General features: G+C 34.2%; 1 protein-coding gene across 1 annotated transcript; it reads left to right on the forward strand.

Moving 5' to 3' along the window:
- Window positions 1-8,984: 8,984 nt before the first annotated feature.
- LOC147545775 (WAT1-related protein At5g07050-like) lies at window positions 8,985-11,506 on the forward strand. Its single transcript, XM_086637965.1, has 7 exons — window positions 8,985-9,565; window positions 9,652-9,714; window positions 9,824-9,940; window positions 10,034-10,283; window positions 10,445-10,603; window positions 10,732-10,883; window positions 11,001-11,506. The coding sequence occupies exons 1-7, from the start codon at window positions 9,363-9,365 to the stop codon at window positions 11,263-11,265; spliced, it is 1,209 nt and encodes a 402-aa protein (XP_086494091.1). The 5' UTR covers window positions 8,985-9,362; the 3' UTR covers window positions 11,266-11,506.
- Window positions 11,507-24,252: the final 12,746 nt, after the last annotated feature.

A 24,252-nucleotide genomic window follows, 5' to 3' on the forward strand; every position in this document is an offset into this window, starting at 1 on the left:
GTCCATCGAGCCAGAGAGACACTTGATTTGAAAATGAAAACCGTTGATTCGAATTAGATTTTGACTTTTAGTCTCTTATAGCATTACCTTTTTACCAAACCCATACGAATGAAGGCGTACTACCTAAATGCAAATTTTCGTGTGCCTACAAATATTGGTGGTATACAATTGCACGTCAATGATAATAAAGACAAGGACGAGAACCGTTCCACCTCCCCTCTTTGTTTCTTTAGCTTGAGGAAGGGACGTGTCGAACACAAATTTTATAGTCTTACATCATCCAGAATCACATGAGAGAGAGGATGAGGGTGGGAGAGAGAGAGGTTTAGTCATCCACTCAAGGGTTCGAAGCATGTTAACCATTCCAAAAAAAAAAAAAGAGATGAGTCAAAGTCGTGGTGAAGAAAATAGTGGGTTTGACAATTCAGGCTATCCAAGTCAATGCACCAAGTAAAAATGTGAATCAAAGGCGGATAATTTTTTTTTTCTTTTTGGAAGTAGACTATGATGTGCGTTAATCCGGCTTAAATTAAATTACTAAACTAATTTATATCTTCAATAACTTAAATTCAATAAATATAGATTCCACCTCTTCTCAGAATCGTATCTGAAACTTCCAGAATTTATATCAACACTATCAACTACTTGAACAATCAAATATCTATAGCCAAATCGGCCGGAGTATCCATTAATTATATGTTCAAGGCACGCCCATGCACGACTGATGGGGCAAAAAAGTGTTGGGAAGTTTTAAAGACACCTCCCATGGACGTTAAAGGCACATCCTCCTTCCATTGCTAAGTTCTCCTCGAATTTTGCCTGAGAGAGGCGCCTTTAAAACTCCCAAAAGTGTGATTTACCTATCTCTAAAATTAAGTGTGCCACTGTTTGGAACAAATAATTTTGGCTAATAAGTTTTAGATGAAGGAACTACTTTTCACATGTATTTACACAACCTAACAACATTCACAGAGAAAGTCATGTTTAAATTTTTTTTTGATAATAACCCCAAAAATACATTTCAACAAAAAAAGAATCCATTTGTGATTTTCATTAGTAATTTCGTTTTGGCTTTCAATTTCGTACCAACTGGCTGTTTAAGAGTGTCCCAGTTCCTATTGTCTTCAAAACCAATTTTTTTAAATTTTTTTTCCAAGAATACCTTTTTCTCTCCTAGCCTTCGCATCCTAAAATCTTTTACCTCACGTCCTCACCTCATTTTCTTCTTCATGGTCTCTGGCTGACAACCTTCTTCAGCCTGCGATCTTCTCCCGTAACTTGAGGTCTCACACTCAGGACCACCGGGCAGGGGCGGATCCATGGGGGTGCGAGGGGGTGCGGCCGCACCCCCTGGATCCTCCCGAAAAAAAATAATAGTAGTAGTAGTATTTTTTTTTTATATAGATGTAGGTATATGTGCATATGTATATAACGATGTGTTTAGATGACATGAAGAAGACTCTGGCGTAATGGTTAAAGTACGGGATTCAAGTGCCCTTGACATGAAGGTCATGAGTTCGAAACCCAGTACCTACATTTTAAGTTTTATTTCTGAAGTGCCTGTGCTTGTAAGTATATGTAAATGACCGTGCATTGTTCTAACAGAGTTGGAGAATGGCCTGATGGTAGAGATGGCAAGCCCCTTAGCATTGGGAACCAGTGTGACATGGGTTCGAACCTAGCTGCCCCCAATTTAGCTTTATTTTTTTAAAATATAATCAATTTAACTACTAACCTATATAAAATCCATGTGCTTATTATGTCCACTACTTTGCTCATCAGCTGCAACTTTGTTTGGTATCACTAGCGGATAATCATGTGAGTATGAACTTACTTTTCCATTTAGTCGGGCAAATGATTAATGTTATTGGAGGATCGTGCAAGCGACAAAGTATGCTTAACATTATACAAAAAACAAAAAAATAGAAGCAAATGAACTCGGAGACCTTATAACTGGACAAGGTTTAAATCAAGAAACAAGTCTTAGGCGATCTGGAGCTACTCGTTGGGGTTCCCACTATAACAATTTGACATCTTTGTTAAAACCTTTCATGTTCAGTACTGTGATGGACGTCCTTGAAGTTATTGCTACACATTCTGTTGGAGCGGATCAAAAAAGGGAAGCAATAGATTTGTTATCCAATATGCAAACTTTTGAGTTCGTATTTTGTTTACATTTGATGAGGCTTTTGTTGGGAATAACAAATGAATTGTCACAAGTACTACAAAGAAAAGACCAAGATATTGTGACTGCAATGGATTTTGTTGAGTCATCAAAATCTAGAATCCAATATGTACAAGACCATGAGTGGTCATCGTTGGTCTGGAATGTTTGTACTTTTTGTGAAAAACATAATATTGAAGTTGTTGATCTTAATGGTTCGTACATAGTTCAAGGGAGAAGCAGAAGGAATGCACAACAAATTACAAACTTGTATCACTATCAAGTGGATATTTTCAATACCGTTATTGATATGCAACTTCAAGAATTAAATGCTCGTTTCACTGAGAAGAATACGGAGTTGCTCCGTTGTATGGCATGTTTGAGTCCATCTAGAGATTTTGCTCTTTTCGACAAAAGTAAGCTGATGCGTCTTGCTGAATTTTATCCGTCAGATTTCAGTAGTCTTGACACTATGCTACTAAGTTCTCAGCTTGATAATTACATTTACGATAAGAGGCACAATGATGGTTTCTCACATTTAGATGGAATTGGAGCTCTTGCCAGAACATTGGTGGAAACTAAGAGGGATAAAGCATATCATCTAGTTTATTTGCTTATCACTTTAGCACTGACTTTGCCGGTTGCAGCTGCCTCTGTTGAAAGAGCTTTTTCAGCACTGATGCTAGTTAAAACACGCTTAAGAAACAGGATGAGTGATGCGTGGCTAAATGATAGTTTAGTAGTCTTTATTGAAAAAGAAATTTTTAGTGAAATTGACAATGAGTCGATTATGCGAACATTTCAAAATATGAACTCTCGTAGAGGTCAATTGCGTTTGTAATCGTTGATGTATTAATATAATTAATGAATATAAGTATTTTATTAATTATTGTGTTTGCAAAAAAAAAATTATTTAGGTATATAAATCCGCACCCCCTAAGTGAAAATCCTGGATCCGTCCCTGCCACCGGGCCACGACTAATTCAATCTTTATACCCAAAATCTTGGCAGTTGTCACACTTCCAGCTCAGAAAACACAATATTAAACTTAACTAGATTGTTGTAACCATGAAGCCATGATATCTTATAGGCACAAGATTAACTATAATGCAGGTTTTAGAACATGCAAGTTGTTGATCAAATATTTTCAACATGCAACTTGATTTTAGGATCTTCATAATCACAGTCCAAAATTAATTAAACCAATAATAAAGAAAAGATATTTAGTAGAGGGATAAGCTATTAAAGCATTCATCTTCTAAGTGTTCTAACCAAAATACTAGTCAAAGGTGATGAAAAGGTAATCCTTTAGTAAAGTCTCCTTTAAAAGCAAACAAATCTCACTTAAAGATGGACATTTTTGTCACTACTTGGTGCTAATGAAATATTATAACAGTATTTCTTTTTTCTAACATATATAAATATATTTCCCACAAACCTATTAAAATATATATAAGATGTCACTTAAAATTTATATTTTGTAAATATTCTTAAATTAGATATAATGGGAAGAATCATGCTTATAGTTTCATGTATAATAAAGTATGATTTTCTTTTACTCGATTGATTCATACATGAGTGTCCATGAAGATCTGCTACAGGTACTCCTTCAAATTATCAATTAAACTACATTAATTAACATTCTACATAATTTTAGAGGATCATTTTGTTATTGTTTCTCGTCACGAATAAACATGTACATATTAAAAAAAACAAAGAACTAATGCGAATTTCTTTTTTATATTAAAAATGATTAGTGATAATTATGGTTAGATTAGGGAAACATAAAGCTGTGAAAGCAAACTTTTAGTGCCCAATTGCTTGAACATAAAGATTAAAATTTTGGTTATAAAAAGAGTGAATCTTTGACCCAAAATTTTTTTTTTTTTGACTAAGAATCTTGCATCATGCAAATAATTAATGATAGGAAACTTTACCAAAAGGAAAGGAAAATAATTGAGGTTTATAGCTAGGACCTATAAAACTAGAGATTAGAAAGCTAATATAAAGCCTTTAAAGCTAGTTAGGGTTCACAAATTTGATTAAATTTGAGCCATTTTATTGGCATTTTCTACAACTTCATAAGATCCTGCCAAGGGATATTGCATTGTTCAAAAAAACAAGATTTTGGTGGAAATAAAGAGTGTCTTTAATTTTTTGGACCCTTGGAAGAAAACAAATTTAAGTGTTAGAAGGTGCATGCATGCTTAATAATTTAGACCTACTTTGCAATAGAGTGTTGATTATGGATTTTCAGAGGTGCATTATATGTTCATAATATAAGAAGATGAAAATGACCCACATTTTTCTCGTAATCAACTTGTTAATTATAAACTTTCACCAAAAATAAAAAACTTGTTGATTATAATCCATGAATGTAAAAAGGTAAGATTATTGGTATAAAGCTACACACTTAAAATTTATTAAGATTATGATTGTACTAGCGATAAAATTGGGACAATTATATTTTAATTCATTCACTTGACCGAATAATATTTAAATGAATTAACTTTATTAAGAAACCTAAAAAAATTGTTGCACGAGTGAGTGTAGGTAATTCAAAAGGAATTGTTTAGAACGAATCATTACATACAAAATGCTATATCAAGATTCTTAAACTAACACTTCTACTAAGTTAGTTTTTGAAGTTGAAGTCCTAATTTTCTATCTTAGCTTGAAAGATATTTTTCTCTTTCTTTTCTTCTTTGTTTTTGTGAGACGACTCCAAACTCACTCGACGTCACTCTATTATAACCTCTACTTTTGTTTTCAATCGTAACCTAAGTCCATTATCTATAGGACTTTGTTTTAGGTATGAACGTTTATTATGTCTACCACAAAATACGTAAGTATGAGTCAAGAAGTTGAACTCATATTTGTAATCTTGAAGTTCAACCATTTTTCTCCATTATTATGTTGAACAAGACATGATAATTTTGTAGAGAAATAAATTGACAGATATATATAATGTTTATATTATGTAATTATCTAACTCAACACTATGGTAATAAATAGAGAAAATGGGGCACCAACCTACAATACCCATTTTCTACTCTTTGGACCACTCTCACTTGGACTCAAAGACAAATGACAAGAAAACAAGAAGTGACACAAACAACAAGAAACTAAGGAGACCCTACTCTCAGGGACAAACTCAGGTGGATTAGTAAAACCATGAACATCATCATCAAATCATATCATCACCACAATATCAAACCCTCTGAGTCCCAAACATTCCTTAATGGGAACTTAAGAAACCCTAGTCACTCCCAACAAAATAGATAAAAACCAAAAACAAAAATATAAAGTGAAAAAAGAAAGAAAAAAGTAAAAGAGGAGAAGACAAGGAAAGAAATACGCCATCATATCTTTATCGTTCTCCAAATAAGTGGCAAATTCTATCCGAGTTGATAGAAAGAAAGAACGTGACCGTCGACAACATGAGCTTTTAAACAAGATGATCCTCACATAGATATGTTTTCTGAAGAAAAAAAAAAGACTAGACATAAATCTTCCTCTTTTTTCTTTACATAAAATCCCCTTACACTAATCAACAACATTATAATTAGTTTTCGACTTTAAAAAGGATAAAACAACATTTTTGTGTTATTTGTTAGCTACAAGTTTAAGTTATACAATCCAAATAGAATAGGCAACTAATGATAAACTTTGTGAATTTTAAAATGTTACGAACTCTAAGAAAAAATATATTTGTGGTTAATTTTTTATTTATTTATAAATAATCGTATTTATTTTGGTTGGACTTACAAAAAAACATATAAGAGCATCTCCAATGCAAAACTCAATCTTAGAAACTCGGAGTGCCACATAGGATTTTCTGAGTTTTTCTTAAAAAATCATCTCCAATGCAAAACTGAACTAAGATCTCAAAGATGATGTGTCGAGAGTGGAATAGAGATATCTCAAGAGGACACTCCATTTTCAGAGTGTCCTCTTGAGATATCTCTAATTGTCCAACTCATCAATATTTAAATTTCAACCAATAGAATTCAAGTCTTCGTATATTTCCAAAATAACTAATTATTTTTTTACAAAAATAACCATGACACATAAGTAAAATAAAAGAGTTTAGAGTGTTGCATTGGAGACATACAAGAATTGAGGATCTCTATTTTCGACACCTAGGAGTGAGAATCTCAATTGAAACTTGACAAATAGGACAAATAGAGATTTTTTTGAGTTTTGCATTGGAGATGCTCTAAGTCTTGATTAAACCCTAATCCCAAAATAAATTTCACGTGATTCTTTTGCCTACTCATGGCACCCCTTTGCTTGAGGAACAATCATTTCACATTTGAAGAAACACTCCACTAGACACCATTTCTATAAGGATATCCAAGCTACTACTCATCATGTCTCCTCCTCCCGGCCTCATTTCACTTTTGATCAAGAACACTCCACTGACCCTATATTTGTGGGTGTTCGGTGTCCGGTGTGGCAGGACATGAGATGACATGACGGAGTTGGATACGATTGGAATGTGATTAGATCCCCATTTTGACATTATACGGCTGGAACGTTTGGTGCTCAATTCATGAACATATATGTACCTATATGCTTATGAAGTGATTTTTCATGTGATTTGCAAATCTTCGGAAAATGACTAATTTGATACTTATATCATATATAATCTACTTGAGCTAATATAGTCCAATAATGTCAACATCTGGGAATTGAACCTAGGCCCTCTAGTGTTTTAGAGATTATGTCAACATTATCAACCACTTTTGCAACCAAAAGGTTGACTTGTGGAATAATTACTATAAGATCCATATGTACTGAGATGATAATTTTGTCAAATATTTGATTTTCCTCTCTCTTTTACTCACCAAAATAACAAGTGGATTTCGAGTTGGGCCCCGAAAGTTATAAAGTAGATAATTGAATGAAAAATGCAGCCATTCATGGAGGTCGAAGTCATTGAATATCTTATACTCTGAACTTAACTAAAAATTGGCACAAAAGAAAGCTTTTTGAATAAGATTAGGAAAAAAATAAGAAGAATTTTAGCAGGGTATAAGAAACGTTTTCATGTATAACATTGTATTCTGATTCTAGAACAAGGTGACCTCAATGATTCTTGAATATTGATGACCTAAAACTTCTTTATAACTATTTGATTCTCCCATCAGTCCAATAGGAAAAGGTGATCTTTAATTCGAACTTTGAGCAGTATATTTTTCTTTTTGAACTAGATTTTGTTAAGATGAATGAACACCAAATAGATTAAAGGATGAAACACCTTAAGAGAACGAAAACGGAATATTTACGTAGTTCGCCACATAACAAACCATATTATTGACCACGATTGTGCAGTAGAATCAACCATACTATAAAAAGTAGTAGTAAAAATCAGTGAATAATTATATGGAATTAGACATTCATATTATAGTGTGATATTAGGCATCCTACCTAGCTACCTCATACTTCTATTCAATCTAGGAAACTAGATTTCTACTAGATGTCTCTGCTAAAAACAAACTCGGTTTATTTTTCATTGTTCACCCCTCCCCTTCTGCTTCACTATTTTCTTTTATTAATTTCCTTTCCTCCAATCTATATATCCTACTATTTTTCGTTGTTCACCCCTTGGTCTATTTATAAGACAGATCATTCTTATCCTACTATAATCCATGAAAAGCCTAATTGCAAAAGTGTCATAGTGAAATACATGAAACCGAAAATATTATGTTTTAGTAGAAGTTCATAAAGAACCGAGAGTTTTCTTATTCTCAACCTAAAAGACATTCAATAAAATAGAAATCTCAGTATGCAGCAAGTTAATCTTTTCTAACTTTCATATCATTTTCATTATTTTTACCTTCACTATTAGACACTTTATGGGTACATTTGACACCGATCTCTCTTGTAATAGTTGTAATTGGGTAAAACAAACGAGAAAACAGATACGATCACTACAATCATTGTCATCTTATACAAGTAAAACATTACACTTTTATCTTTGGCCGACGTCATTTAATCCTCAACTTTCAAGGGCTGAGATTTGTTCATTTCTCAAAAGATGGGATCAGGAACCGTTAGATTTATTGGTTGGCCCAGTCAAAATGATTAACCATAGGTGGATGACACGTGTGAACTTCCACTTGGAAAAAAATATGAGAAAAAAGACTTGTGATAACATCAGCATGCACCCTTTTTTGGGTGCCTCTCCAATTGGTTACCACTACACCAAATTTGTGGGTCCTATTTTTTTTATTTTACACTTCATTCCTCGCCAACATTTATAGTCATATGTTATCCTCTATATAGGTAGGGTCTTCATGCGGATAAAAATGAGAGAGCTATGGGCAAAAATTTTTAGGGAGCAAACGGAGACACATATGTTACTACTCAGATAGTGAACATTCACGATCATATATAGTATGTATTACATCGTAGAAAATATGGGTATGCAATTGAAATTATAATTGATAAACAAATCAAAAGATACACAGTCGACTAAAAGTTTATTTGACAATCCCGACAGTGTTACGAGACATTATTACATTTATGCAAATATAGTGGTGCTTGTTGTTTTACAAAATGACTCCGTAGTATTGCATACCCAGAGATTGTAAGTTCGAGTATTGTACTCAGTAGTTTACCTTATGAATTTGTGAAATATATGTTGTATTTGTTTATCTTTTATACAGTAAAGATAATTCTTGATAATGAGAATTCCACAAATTTATATCATTCTCGTAGCATTATTCTTTGATCGATTATCATCTGTATCATATCTACTTGATATAACCACCAAGGACACACCTATAAAAATGGAATCACCACTAAATTCCTTAAGATATTTATAACTTTTCTTATTTATGATTCCCATTATATGGTTTGGCAGATTAGACTAGGGCCCTTAGTTGTAGGTATGCTTTAGTACTAGGAATATTATACTAAGAAGATTAGAACAATACGATGCTTTGAACACATGTAAGAACTCTATACCATCAATACACAAAAAACAAACACAAGCACACGTAAGCCTCAAATGATTTTGATAAGACTCATCCTCCAAAAAAACTCATATAAATATGCGATGTTATCATACTTATTTCCTTAAGAGAGGCACAACCAAATTACTATTAACAACAACTCTTCTTTCTCTTTCTCTCTTCTTCCTCTTAATTGTACATAGTTTTTAAGTGAATTTGAGTCATAAGAAGCTAAAATGGAGAATCAAGGAGGTAATAATAGCTTTTTCCAAAGATGCAAACCTTACATAGCCATGATTTCTTTACAATTCGGCTATGCCGGAATGAATATCATTACAAAAGTCTCTCTTAACCGTGGCATGAGCCATTACGTTCTTGTTGTTTATCGTCACGCTTTTGCTACCGTTGCTATTGCTCCCTTTGCAATATTTCTTGAAAGGTACTACAATATGATAAACTTAAGCTACTTAATTATCTTCATCAACGGAAAAGTTCTAACTATTCACTAATATAATTCTATTTTAGGAAAATCCGACCTAAGATGACATTCGCAGTTTTCATGCAAATATTCGTGTTGGCTCTACTTGGGTTAGTGTATATTACTCTATTAATCTTCAATATTTGTTAACTATATAAATAAAAAAAATGTAAGTCTCCATTTTCTAACCGTAGTACTTAAATTTGTTCAATTTTACAGACCGGTGATTGATCAAAATTTTTACTATGCGGGGTTAAAATTCACGTCTCCAACCTTTTCATGTGCTATGAGCAACATGTTACCCGCAATGACATTTGTCATGGCAGCCTTATGCCGGTACATATTTACCTCTTCATCATCATTATCGTGTCAATAACATTTTTTAATTTATGAGTTAACTTAATAATGTGGTCATGAAATGAAATGAAGGATGGAGATAATTGACATAAAGAAAGTGAGATGCCAAGCGAAGGTAGTCGGAACAATAGTGACAGTTGCAGGAGCGATGTTGATGACTTTGTACAAAGGACCAATCATGGAGTTGGTGTGGGCAAAACATGATACTAGTGGAACATCCTCGGACAACATTAGTACAAATGCAGCTGACAAAGACTTTCTTAAAGGATCTATTCTTCTTATTATTGCTACTCTTGCTTGGGCTGCTCTCTTCATTTTGCAGGTTAAATTCTTATCCGACTTATGTGAATATCTTGGTCGGGTTAATTTTTGTCAAATTTTAATTAGCATAAAATAAATCTGAACCAAAACGTTGTTATCTGAAATAACTTAAAATGACTATTGTATCGCTAAATAAAACAATTCGGACTGAAAATTTTGCAGGCAATAACACTGAAGAGATACCCAGCTCATCTATCGCTTACAACTCTAATTTGTTTGGTGGGTACACTACAATCTATTGCTGTCACTTTAGTGATGGAGCACAAACCTTCTGCTTGGTCTATTGGTTGGGACATGAACCTTCTTGCTGCTGCTTATGCTGTAACCTCTCTTTCTCTTATTTCTCCTTTTTTCGCTTTCTCTCCCTATTTACATAATATATACTTTCTTTCGGTTTCTATCTCTAAAATATATAGTTAATAATTTGATATGCAACATTTAATGTGCAGGGAATTGTGTCATCAAGCATAGCTTACTATGTTCAAGGACTAGTTATGAGGAAAAGAGGCCCAGTCTTTGTGACTGCCTTTAGTCCTTTGATGATGATTATTGTTGCAATCATGGGATCTTTCATTCTTGCTGAAAAGATTTATCTTGGAGGGTAATTTTAACAAACCAAATTTTATTTATAATTTCATTCATAATCCACGGGTATTTTCGTAATTTCTTTTATTTTCTTAAATTAATTTTTTTTTTTCTTTCATTTTTTTTGTTGTAGTATTCTTGGTGCTGTTTTGATTGTAGCGGGTTTATATTCTGTGTTATGGGGAAAATACAAAGAATACAAAGAAATAGAAACCGAAACAACTGTCCGAGAACCGATTAAGGGTATTGAGGAAAATGGTGAATTGTCCACAATTGAAGACATTGAAACTGGAAAAGATGGCGAAATGCATAACGCAGATGCTTACAGACACACTCCCGCTAACATTCCGGTACCGGAATCGGCCGTGAGATCTAATGAAACACCAAACAAGGCTTAATCCTACTTCTAAGATACTAATTAAGGTTGTAAACCACTGTGGAAATAGAGAAGTGGACTTGGATTAGTGATGGTATAAGGAGGGATTAGGATGGGTATTTTTGTCCTTGTAATTTTCACTTTCTTTGTTGCTGGTGGGTCCTTGTTTTAGTTTTAAATTTCTAATTATGTGCTAATTTTCATGTACGCTAATGCTTAGAAAATGGAAAAATGAGGAGAATATCATCATCTGTTTTCGATAATGTGCTTCCGTCCCACTGAATAATTCATTGAACTTTAATATATTGACGTAATAGAACATATGACGTCAGATTGGTTAAGATTAGATTCTTAATTCAAAGTATTGCTTCATCTTCCTTTTGGAATCTCAATCCCAAACCTATCTTTTTATGAAGAATTTTGGGGTTCTCTTCTCAAATAACTCATTTTTTAATTGGCAAGTACATTAAGCCATTAACCATGAAAATTGTTGAGATACTTGTGAAAAATACTTTATAGATGTAGCAAATAAGCCCTAAAAATTGGCAATGGAATAGGAAGTGATGCTAGACCGAATACACTCAAAAAAAAAATCATGCACCATTCAACAACCAGACATACTATAGAGGAGATTCTAGAGCTTACTTCATCTTTCGACATAGCCATATTCGTTTATGTTAATAGAGTAAGGAATCAACAAACTGGAAGCATAGTAAAAAAAAAAAAATCCAGAAAATCTATATCCATTGTCGTCTTGGATGTCACTGGCCCAATTGATCACTTCACTGGAATACAAAATTCTATTATTGATTAGAAAGTGATTACTACAAAGAAAAACACTAAAAGAACAAAGAAAACACATACATTTCACTCTAATGCTCTCTTGGGTGAAGTTGGAAAAAGATTTAAAGAAGGGTATAAAAAGTGATTACTACAGAGAAAAACACTAAAAGAACAGAGAAAACACATACATTTCACTCTAATGCTCTCTTGGGCGAAGTTGGAAAATGATTTAAAGAAGGGTATAGAAAGTGATTACTACAGAGAAAAACACTAAAAGAACAGAGAAAACACATACATTTCACTCTAATGCCCTCTTGGGTGAAGTTGGAAAATGATTTAAAGAAGGGTAGACTAGGAAATTCGTCATATGACTTAAATGTTACTTGACTCTACGTTTGTAGGGAAAAAAATATAAAGGAGACTATCTGGAAATTTGTGCAAAGATAGTGGGCTAGGTAGCAAGTTAATCATAAGTAGGGGACCAAATGAAAAATAGCCTATTTGGGAAGAGGGATTGAGCCATTGGTCCAAAAAGGGGGCCAAAATGAAAATTTCACCCAAAGTTGCCTAAAAATGAAAGGGAGGTCCAATGTGTCAGTTTGGGGGTCAAAATTACGTAAAGGACCCTTAGAAAATAAAGTATTTACCGTTCATGCCATCGAAAATTCTCGGGAAACGATTTTTTTTCTGAAAATTATTTTATTTACTAGAAATTTGAAAATTTCGGAAATTATTTTATTTACTGGAAATTACAAAATTTGAAAATTTGGGCGGGAAATTATTTTATTTACTGGAAATTTTTTTCTGTACTAGACATTTTTGCTGGGCGGGAATTTGAAATTTCGTAAAAAAATTGAAAATTTGGGCGGGAATTTGAAATTTCGTTTGAAAATTTCAAAACTTCGAAAAAAAAAATTTGTGACCAGGAAATTATTTTATTTACTGGAAATTTTTTTCTGTACTAGACACTTTTGCTGGGCGGGAATTTAAAATTTTCAAAAAAATTTCAAAATTTGCCCGGAAATTTAAAATTTTCAAAAAATTTTGAAATTTTGGGCGGGAATTTGAAATTTCGTTTGAAAATTTCAAAACTTCGAAAAAAAAATTTGAGACCGGGAAATTATTTTATTTACTGGAAATTTTTTTCTGTACTAGACACTTTTGCTGGGCGGGAATTTAAAATTTTCAAAAAAATTTCAAAATTTGCCCGGGAATTTAAAATTTTCAAAAAATTTTGATATTTTGGCCGGGAATTTGAAATTTCGTTTAAAAATTTGAAAATTTCGAAAAAAAAATTTCGTCTGAAAATTTCAAAAAAATTTGAAAATTGGAATTTTTTGTGTAAGGGAAATTATTTTATTTACCGGGAAGAGATGGTTTGCTGGGCGGGAATTTGAAATTTCGTTTTCAAATTTTCAAAAAATTTTGAAACTTTGAATTTTTCGTATACTGGTAAATTATTTTATTTACCAGACATTTTTTTTTTTCAGGAAAACGTCAGCATGTCCCGTCCAAGGGCAAGAGGGGAATAAAAAAAAAAAAATCTGACATTTGGACCTGCAACTAATTTTTGGGCAAGAGTGGATTTTTTTTGGGTTTACCCCCCACTTTTTGGACCCCTGGCTCAAAAATCCATTTGGGAACTCTAGGTCGGACCCTCCAGTTTCTATGTATTTTTTTTTTTTGTTGAAACCCTCCAGTTTCTATGTAGCCAATCACAATTTGATACCTAACTCCAAACCATATATTGGTGCTGTGTATAATTGTACTTTCACTTTTCCTTTTTCTTCTTCTAGAGCGTTTTTATTTTTGGACCATATAAAATGTTGGGGAAATTATAGGGACTTAGGTTGAGACCCCCACTCCATCTATAAATTTTAATTTGGAAGTTTAGGTGTCGTTTGACAACATTAAAATAAGTAACTTTTTTCCTCATTTAAGTAGAAAAGTAAAGAGGTTAGTTTAGTAACGTGAAAACTTGTGACTTCACTTAAGTTAAAATTTGACTTTCTTTTAAAGTTCAAATTTTTAGCTTTTGACTTTAAAGTAAAGTAACTTATGTACAACACATATACAAAGTTTACTTAGACCAAATTTTTTTCTTCATCTAGCTCCGCTCCACCACCACAACTAAACTTCTACCATTTCATTGTACATCCACCGCCACCTCGACAACAATTGCACCTCCCCCGCCACCATACCTCAACAACCACCACCTCAACAGCAATTGCACCTCCCCCGCCACCATACCTCAACCACCACCACCACACCTTAACCACCACCTCCACCACCACCACACCACCACACCACCACCACCACCACCACCATACCTCCATCACTAACACCACTACCACACCACACCTCAACTACAACCCCCTTCGTACCTCCACCATCACCGTACCTTCCCCACCACCACCATACCTCCACCATCACTACCACAGTACCACACCTCAACTACAACCACCTTCGTACCTTCCCCACCACCACCATCACCTTAACCACCACCTCCACCACCACACCACCACCACCACCACCATCACCGCCACCACCACCACCATACCTCCATCACTAACACCACTACCACACCATACCTCAACTACAACCACCTTCGTACCTCCACCATCACCGTACCTTCCCCACCACCACCATACCTCCATCACTACCACACACATATTTTATCCATCATCACCACTACTATACGCCCACCACTACCTCCAAATCTCCATCATTACCACCTACATATTTTATCCACCACCACACCTCCGTCACTACCAGTCACATACCTCATCCACCACCACCACCATACGTCCACCACCACTACCATACGTCCACCACCACCACCACTATCGTATCTCAACCATCACACCACCCCCACCACCACCACCACCACCATACCTCCGTCGCTACCACTCACATACCTTATCCACCACCACCACCACCACCACCATATCTCAACCACCACACCACCACCACCATACTTCCACCACCATCACCATCATCATACCTCTACCTCTACCATCACCATAGTTCTACTACCACCATCGCCACTGCCATCATCATTCCTCTACGACCACCATCATACCTCAACCACGACCAAACTCCATAATCATACCTTCGAGGCACCGCCACCACCACTACCACTACCACTAATATCACCACCACTTCGTATACAAGAGTAATCGTGGAAATCATAAATAAATTCACTAAAATCAAGTATCTCTATAAGTAAAAGAAAAATAAAATTATCAGAAGTAAATTGGATTGCCAAACTAACTTTTTGACTTATTTACTTAGAAGTAACATTTTTGCCAAATATATTTTTGAAATTTTTTTTACATTTTTTTACATTTTTAAAGTAAAAAAATTTCTACTACAAACAAAAGTACTTATACTTTTGGTTGTCAAATGACACCTTAAACAAGAAACACACCTCAACATGATTTGATTGTTCAACTGGTCAACAGTGTTAATATAAAATCCAAAATTCTAGAAGTCCCAGGTTAGATTATCATATAAACATTAAATGTGCTAAACTAATATACAAATGAATGATGTTACCAAAAAATATATTTGAAAAGGGCTCAATGTCTTTCCTTAAACACAAAAGTATAAAACTGTAAAAGTTGTGTGTAAATGAAACATCATTCAGGGTGCTCCTTGTAAAATTACTCTTTTATAGTGATCATAATGAAGTAAAATGACCAATTTGATGCATCATATCTTAACTTGGGTTCATGTGGTTTTTTGTTTTTGTCATAGATATATTGATTGATTAGAAAAGAGGGGGATACAATAATCTTTTTATGTAGAAATTTCTAGATTGATATTCCAAAAGTATAGAAGGCAAAAGAATAAAGATCATATAAAGTCCTCCATATATGTCAATAAAAACCCATTGCAGTATTTGGCATGTGTGGAGTTGATTGCTAAAGACACTTGATATCTAAATGAACATATATAGTTTTAAGACATTATTTTTATTTGTGGTGATATAACTTATTTTAGTATTTTGGATAATATCTTCCAGCTTGATTGAACTGTCCCCAACTCTCCTCTCCGACATCCCGTACCAACGTTTATAAGCGACACACTTTTACTCACGGATCATGTGTAAACCCTTGGTATTGCCCTCTAGTGCTGACTTCTCTTATGCCGTCGACAATACCACTATTACCCACGCTATTTAGGGATGTCATTCATACTGAGTCGTCGCCAAATCCTCACTTTTTGTAGTGACTAGTGGGCACAAACGGATGTTAAACTGTACTAGTAAGAATCAAGAATACTCATATGATAATTGATTTCAAGAACAAAGATAAGAACCCTAATTATGGATTTTTCAAGAGAAGCAAGTGGAAGAATATGCATTGGTGCATGTCCTATTCAGTAAATAGATATATCATGATATATGCGTATCCTACTAAGAAAACAAATGGAACTACCAGGTACCAACACAGATAATGGTGAATGAGATAGATAAAGAGATTACACAAAATTAAACAACATCTATTCTCCACGAATTTCTCAGCTTATATTCTCTTTTATTTTAGTCTTGAAAAGTACCTTTTGGTGAACTCTTCTTCCTGTCATATTAAGTTGAGATAGACACTTAACCATATCTAGCTTTAAATATTATATAAATAACTACATATATTTATACATATTTGCCGATATGAATAATGAGTACTTGTCAATTTATACTCATTTTTGTACTTCCTAAGCATAAATACCAAGTTAAAAGTAAATATTCCATCTAACAATGGTGTGAGAACAAAGTGGTAAGCCTGTGATGTTTTGTGGCTTAATTTGCTTAGATAAAAAACTGTTTATCATTCCATTATCCAATAGAATAGTTCGTTTTGTCATTCGCTTATCTTATATATGAAGGTTTTAGGGAAGGGCATAAAGTGTTTGTCCATCAAAACGAAAAATGATCAAATTCATAAGTCAATTTAGTTACGTGGTATGGTATTGTTGTAACATACGAATCTCTACAACCAGAAAAACAGAGTTCGAATCAAAGAGAAGAAGTGACAGAAAAAGACATATTAAAATGCGGAAGACAAGAGAGAGAGATATTGATTTTACATATGTACTGGGTATAGCCTGTGTCCTTAGGGCACGGGGAGGTGTGTGGCGAACACATATTCTATTGATGGGTCAACTTGTATTATTCTTCAGTGTTGAGGCATGTACTGTAAACAATGTCGTTATTGATACCGGTAGTGATTCTCCATGTTTTTGTCTTTCAGCTTGAAAAACTTGACTAAAGCGGATCACAAGATTTATGAAGTAAGGAGAAGATTTTTTAGCTCTCTCCATAATATGGAGATTAAAATTGGATTGGAAATAGTGCTTCGGTTTTAGCACGACCCTAATCATGTTTTTCGAGTGCAAACGCAACCGTGAACGTATTTAAACTCTTCAAAATAATAACCTGTCACGAAGAATGAGTTTAGAACAAATAAAATTTGTGAGTCGCACGAAATTTGAAGTCATAAACTATTTTCTTTAAGTATCATTTGCAAGTGAGTTTTCTATAAATTTCACATTCTTGAAGCTCCTATGCATAAAACTACAAGAACTTGAAATTTCACATATTGTTGAAAGAATTGTCTCATGACAAAAGTTATCAAAATATTTAAATACTAAAATCAACAAAAAAAAGAAAGCAAGAAGTGTTGGAATATATTGCTAATAATTTGAAATGGAAAACCAGAAAAATATAATGTTGTACACGAAACTTCAAAGCTCGATTATATCAATTCTTTTAGACAGTAATTCGCCCCCTTCTGGTAAAACCACGAGTACACAACAGGTATGGAATTATGCCTTCAGGATACGATGAAGTCTTTACAACTATATTGGTTCAAAGTATGTACGCTTTGACCAACACCAAGAACACTCAGAGAATTAATTAACTGATAATGCCAAATCAAAGTCGACACCGAATTCGCCAAAAAATTGTATAGAAAAAATCAAGAATTCTTTCACTGTTTTGTGTAACACATGAAAAATGAGAGCAAGAGAGATGTAGTTCTGTTGGTTTTTTTTGATATCATGTGTTTTAAAAAAAAAAAAAAAAACATCCTAAGTTATTTATAGGATGCCAAGAGATACAAGTGCATTGGATATTCCTAAAATGAATAGGAGTCATCCCTATTCAACCCACTGGATGTGGCGGTGGATGCATGCCATCTCTTCATTTTCCATTTAATAAACACATCCCACCAATTTGAATATTTGAAAATATCCAACATTCCCCCACCATTTTTAAAAGATTGGAAGTATAAAATAATATATCCAACCGAGACAAATAAAAGAAATAAATAAAAAAAAAATAAAAAGAAAAGAAAAAACTAACAACTTTGGCATTATCGTAGAAACTTGTACATACATGATAGGTATCTTATGGATTTGAACCTTCACTTAGTGCGGACAACTCAAAGTTTTATCAGAATGCTATGGTGAACGTATCTTGAACCAAGAATCCTTTAGTGATGAAACCGGAGCCATCGCACATACTTGTTTCGATGAATCAGAGTGTTCATACTCCGCACATTAATGGCCATGTGCAATATCCCTTTCATGAGTCTTCTTCGGAAAACGGTCTTATTTTCTTAGGAGACGGCCTGATCTCCACACTCACTTAGGTAAGTCCACTTGAGGTGTTTCCGCGAGGCACCACTTAAAAAATTAGGACTTATTAAGGATATATCATCCATCCTTTGTCTTGCAGAAAACCAATACTAGCTCAGAAATGGGAGAATATAAATTGCTAGTATTCCATAATCACGAAAGCTTTAACTTGTTGGTACCCGTTGAACTTTGCCTATCTATTTCAAGACATAAGTTGGGTTTCCGTTAAAGGCGATCAACCTTCATTCACAGACCTGAGTCCCATTTCCTTATTCTTAACCGAGACCATTACTTTAGGAAGTCCTTTAGTTAATGGGTCCGCTAAGTTTTTCTTTGTTTCTACATAGTCGACTGTAATTACTCCTGTCTTGAGTAATTGTCTCACAAATTGATGTCTGAGACTCACGTGTCTCGACTTGCCATTGTAGGTCTTATTTGCAACGTTATAAAGTGTTGCCTGGTTGTCACAATTTATCATGACTGACGGAGATGGCTTCTTCCATATGGGAATTTCTTCTAGCAGATTTCTAAGCCATTCCGCTTCCTTGCTTGCATCTGCTAATGCAATTAATTCTGACAACATAGTTGAATCAGAAATTATGGTCTGCTTCTTGGATCCCCAAGACACAGCAGCACCACCTAAAGTGAAAATCCATCCAGTGGTAGATTTTGACTTTGTCTCAATACTATTCCAGCTGGCATCGCTATATCCTTCTAATATAGCGGGGTCTCCTTTAAAATGTAAACCATAATCCATGGTTTCCTTCAAGTAACTTAACACTCTAGAAATAGCTTTCCAATGCTCTGGTCCTGGATTACTCGTAAATCGACACAGTACACTGACAGCGTAGGCTATGTCAGGTCTAGTGCAGTGCATCGCATACATCAGACTACCTATAACACTAGCATATTCAAGTTGAGCTTGGGCACGACCAGTATTCTTCAGTAATTTAATACTGGGGTCCATTGGAGTTGGAGCTGGTTTATGATTGAAGTGATCATACCTTTTCAGAATTTTCTCGATGTAATGTGTTTGACTTAAAGCCAATACATTATCCTTTCTTAGAATTTTAATTCCTAAGATAACATCAGCCACCCCAAGATCCTTCATATCAAACTTTGATGATAAGAATTTTTTCGTTTCTTCAACAGAAGATAGATCAGTTCCAAAAATGAGCATATCGTCAACGTACAAACAAATAAGTACACAACTAGACTTATTTACTTTACAGTAAATACACTTATCTGCATCATTAACGACAAATCCATTTGATCGGACAATATGATCAAACTTTTCATGCCACTGCTTGGGCGCTTGCTTCAGACCATAAAGAGATTTTACCAACTTGCAAACTTTCTTTTCTTGGCCTGGAGAAATAAATCCTTCAGGTTGTTCCATATAAACTTCCTCCTCTAAGTCACCATTTAGAAACGCCGTTTTCACATCCATTTGATGAATAACTAAATGGTGAACTGAGGCAAGGGCAATCAACACACGAATTGAGGAGATACGTGCCACTGGTGCATAAGTATCGAAATAATCAATACCATGCCTCTGTTTAAAGCCTTTAGCAACTAATCTTGCTTTAAACTTATTTATGGAACCATCAGGATTTAACTTCTTCTTAAATATCCATCTACATCCTATAGGTTTAGCCCCAGGAGGTAAATCAGACAATACCCAAGTTTGGTTTGATAAGATAGAATTCATTTCATCATTTATAGCTTCTTTCCAAAAACTAGAATCTCTCGAATTCATAGCTTCAGAAAAGCTAATCGGATCATTATCAATATTCAAAACAAACTTTGTAACGTCTGTTACTTCACTTCTATCACCTTCTATGAGATAAGTGATGAAGTCAGGACCAAATGAACGTTCAGTTCTAGCCCTCTTACCTCTCCTTGGTTCTAATTCAGGAGGTTCACGAGACTTTGGATGTTAATTCATATTAGTGTCAACAGTGGTAGACTCAGAATTAGACAAATTTATGGGATCTACTAAATTATGATTATTAGCACTAGATCTCGTCAAGTTCTCAAAAAATTCTACGTCAATAGATTCTATAATTTCAAAAGTGTCTAGATTTAAGAATCGATATGTCACACTATTATGCGAATAACCTATAAAAGCACACTTGTAGGCTCTAACACCTAATTTTGGTCTCTTAGGGTCTGGTTTCCTAACATATGCAAGGCAGCCCCAAACTTTTAATCTACTAAAATTAGGTTTTCTTTTAAACCAGAGTTCAAAGGGAGTCACATTTTTATTCTTTAAGGGAATCCTATTCAAAATATAACATGCTGATAATAATGCTTCACCCCATAAAGATAACGGTAAGTCAGAACTAATTAACATTGCATTGACCATCTCAATCATAGTCCTATTTTTCCTCTCTGCAATACCATTTTGCTGAGGAGTGTAAGGTGCAGTGACTTGGTGAACAATTCCATGTGTTTGGCAAAATTTAATAAATTCATTTGGATAGTATTCACCACCTCTATCAGATCTTAAAATTTTAATCTTAAGACCAAGTTGATTTTCAACTTCCGCTTTAAATATTATGAATTTTTCAAAGACCTCATCTTTACTTTTCATTAGATATACGTAAGTATATCTAGAACAATCGTCAATGAAGGTTACATAATATTTGTTGCCACCTCTGGTTATGTGATTTTTTAAATCACCCACATCACTATGAATTATGTCAAGCAAATTAGAATCCCTAACAATAGATTTATGGGATTTTCGAAATATTTTAGCTTGAACACAAACATGGCATTTACTAGTAGAATTAAAATCACAATTAGAAATTAAACCTAATTTTTCCATATTTCTAAGAGAACCATAATTAACATGACCTAATCTACCATGCCATAAATTAACGGAATCAACAATATAAACCGAAGAATTATTATTTATTAGATTCAACTTAACCATTCCGTTACAAGAGTACCCCTGACCAACAAACGTTCCCCTTTTGGACAATACAAATTTATCAGACTCATACACCATTTTAAACCCCTTCTTATTAAGACGGTCTCCCGATACAAGATTTTTAGTCACATCGGGCACATGATGAACATTTTGAAGAGTTAGAGTCTTTCCAGAAGTAAAGAAAAGTTCCACAGTTCCTAATCCCATGACTTTAGAACGGATATTATTGGCTCCTTTAATATCGGTTCCGTCACCGCCAACTTCGTAAGTCTTGAAAAGATTACGGTCATTACAGACATGGATAGTAGCTCCTGTGTCGTACCACCAACCACTGTCGGCATCTATTGTATTGGCTTCAGAAACTGTGGCTATAAATTTTTCTTCGACCATGTTTGCTTGCCCTTTAAGATTTTTCTTTCTTGAGCGACAATCACGAGCATAATGGCCGGGTTTGTTACAATAGTAACAAATTACCTTCTTCTTGTCCTTTGGAGTTTGTTTCTTAAACTTTTTATCCTTCCTAGGCTTGAGAGAATCTTTCTCAGATTTCCCTTCTTCAACCACATTAGCCTTAGGTTGATAATCAGTTTGGGTCTCTTTTAATTCTCGAATACGAGAATCTTCTTCAATACGAAGGTGACGTTGTAAAGAATCTAATGAATAATTTTCTTCGTCATGCTTGAGTTTTTTCTTATAGTCGCTCCAAGATGGGGGTAGTCTAGAAATGATAACCCCCACCAGAAAAGCATCCATAAGAGAAATCCCAGCATTTTTAAGATTGCTAACAATAAGTAAAAATTCATTAACTTGAAGCATAATAGACTTATTGTTAACCATCTTAAAATCCATAAAATTACCAATTAAAAATTTTTGATTACTTGCCTCTTCAATGCGGTATTTGTTATCTAGTGCTTCCCATAATGCTTTGGCAGAATCAATTGAACGATGAGCATTGTAGATAGAAGTAGACAAGGCATTCAGAATATGACCACGACAAAGAAAATCGTCTTCCTTTCGCTTCCTTCGTTTTTCCCGTAATTCAGAAGAGTCTTCAGGAGTCTCATCAGGAATTTTGTCAAGAACCCCTTCTATTATATAAAATAATTTGATTGAAGTCAGAAAGAACCGTAGTTTTTCTTGCCACCTTGTAAAATTTTCTCCATTGAAACTTTCAAGACGTGTGTAGTCTTGATTCATAACGCGAAGAGATTGAGTCAATGATGTTGATGTTTCCATTTCAAAACTAAGCGAGATTTACTGTCTAAAAATTGTTGGAATATATTGCTAATAATTTGAAATGGAAAACCAGAAAAATATAATGTTGTACACGAAACTTCAAAGCTCGATTATATCGATTCTTTTAGACAGTAATTCGCCCCCTTCTGGTAAAACCACGAGTACACAACAGGTATGGAATTATGCCTTCAGGATACGATGAAGTCTTTACAACTATATTGGTTCAAAGTATGTACACTTTGACCAACACCAAGAACACTCAGAGAATTAATTAACTGATAATGCCAAATCAAAGTCGACACCGAATTCGCCAAAAAATTGTATAGAAAAAATCAAGAATTCTTTCACTGTTTTGTGTAACACATGAAAAATGAGAGCAAGAGAGATGTAGTTCTGTTGGCTTTTTTTGATATCATGTGTTTTAAAAAAAAAAAAAAAAACATCCTAAGTTATTTATAGGATGCCAAGAGATACAAGTGCATTGGATGTTCCTAAAATGAATAGGAGTCATCCCTATTCAACCCACTGGATGTGGCGGTGGATGCATGCCATCTCTTCATTTTCCATTTAATAAACACATCCCACCAATTTGAATATTTGAAAATATCCAACAAGAAGTTCCTATCGTGTTTTAAGTCGACCCAACTATATTTTCCGTTTTTCAAGAAAAAAAAACACTATTTTCTGTGTGACATAAGTTATCAAGTCTTTAACTTCATAGTTCAACTAGTTAAGTCAGTGTCAATACCTCGGTTTATACACACCTTTCCTTCTATAATATTAAACAACTTCGTTTTTCTTCTGCTATATATTAAACACCTTTCGTCGAACAAATATTTGCTAGATTCTTCATGTGCTTTCTCCTGTGAGCATTGGATGAGAATTACCAGCAAATATATTGAACAAAGACCACATAAACAATAATGCTATCGGATAAGTTTCATGTCTTCAGGAACCATTACAGTTTTAATAACATTTCACACGTTTCCTATTCACAAATTGTAATGATAATTTCACACACTTATTTGCTAACAGTATCTCAGATTTAATGAAAGATGATCACTAGGGACTTATCTGTTTTTTTTCAAAACACACTTATGTGTTCAATAAATAGGATTATGATGTCAAACAATTAGATGTGAATATCTTAATAAGAAGAGATGTTTCCAAATCCAAATTTTGCAGGTTGAAGACAAAGGTATTCATTCTCCAAACTGAATGTTGACGATGAATGAGAAAATCTTTGAGATGTAGCGTTTCAAAATTGGGGAAACGGTTCAGATTTAGGGCGTTAATGAGGGAAGGTGAAACATCAAAAGGCCAATATTTGAAATCAAAAGACACAGACGGATGGATTTACCCATAGGTTTGTCTCAGTCAACACTCATCCACCTAATATATTATATAGATGGGTCT

Source organism: Eschscholzia californica, unplaced genomic scaffold, assembly GCF_041429995.1.
Source record: "Eschscholzia californica isolate CP2 unplaced genomic scaffold, dmEscCali1.0.p SCAF_4, whole genome shotgun sequence".
Taxonomy (NCBI): domain Eukaryota; kingdom Viridiplantae; phylum Streptophyta; class Magnoliopsida; order Ranunculales; family Papaveraceae; genus Eschscholzia; species Eschscholzia californica.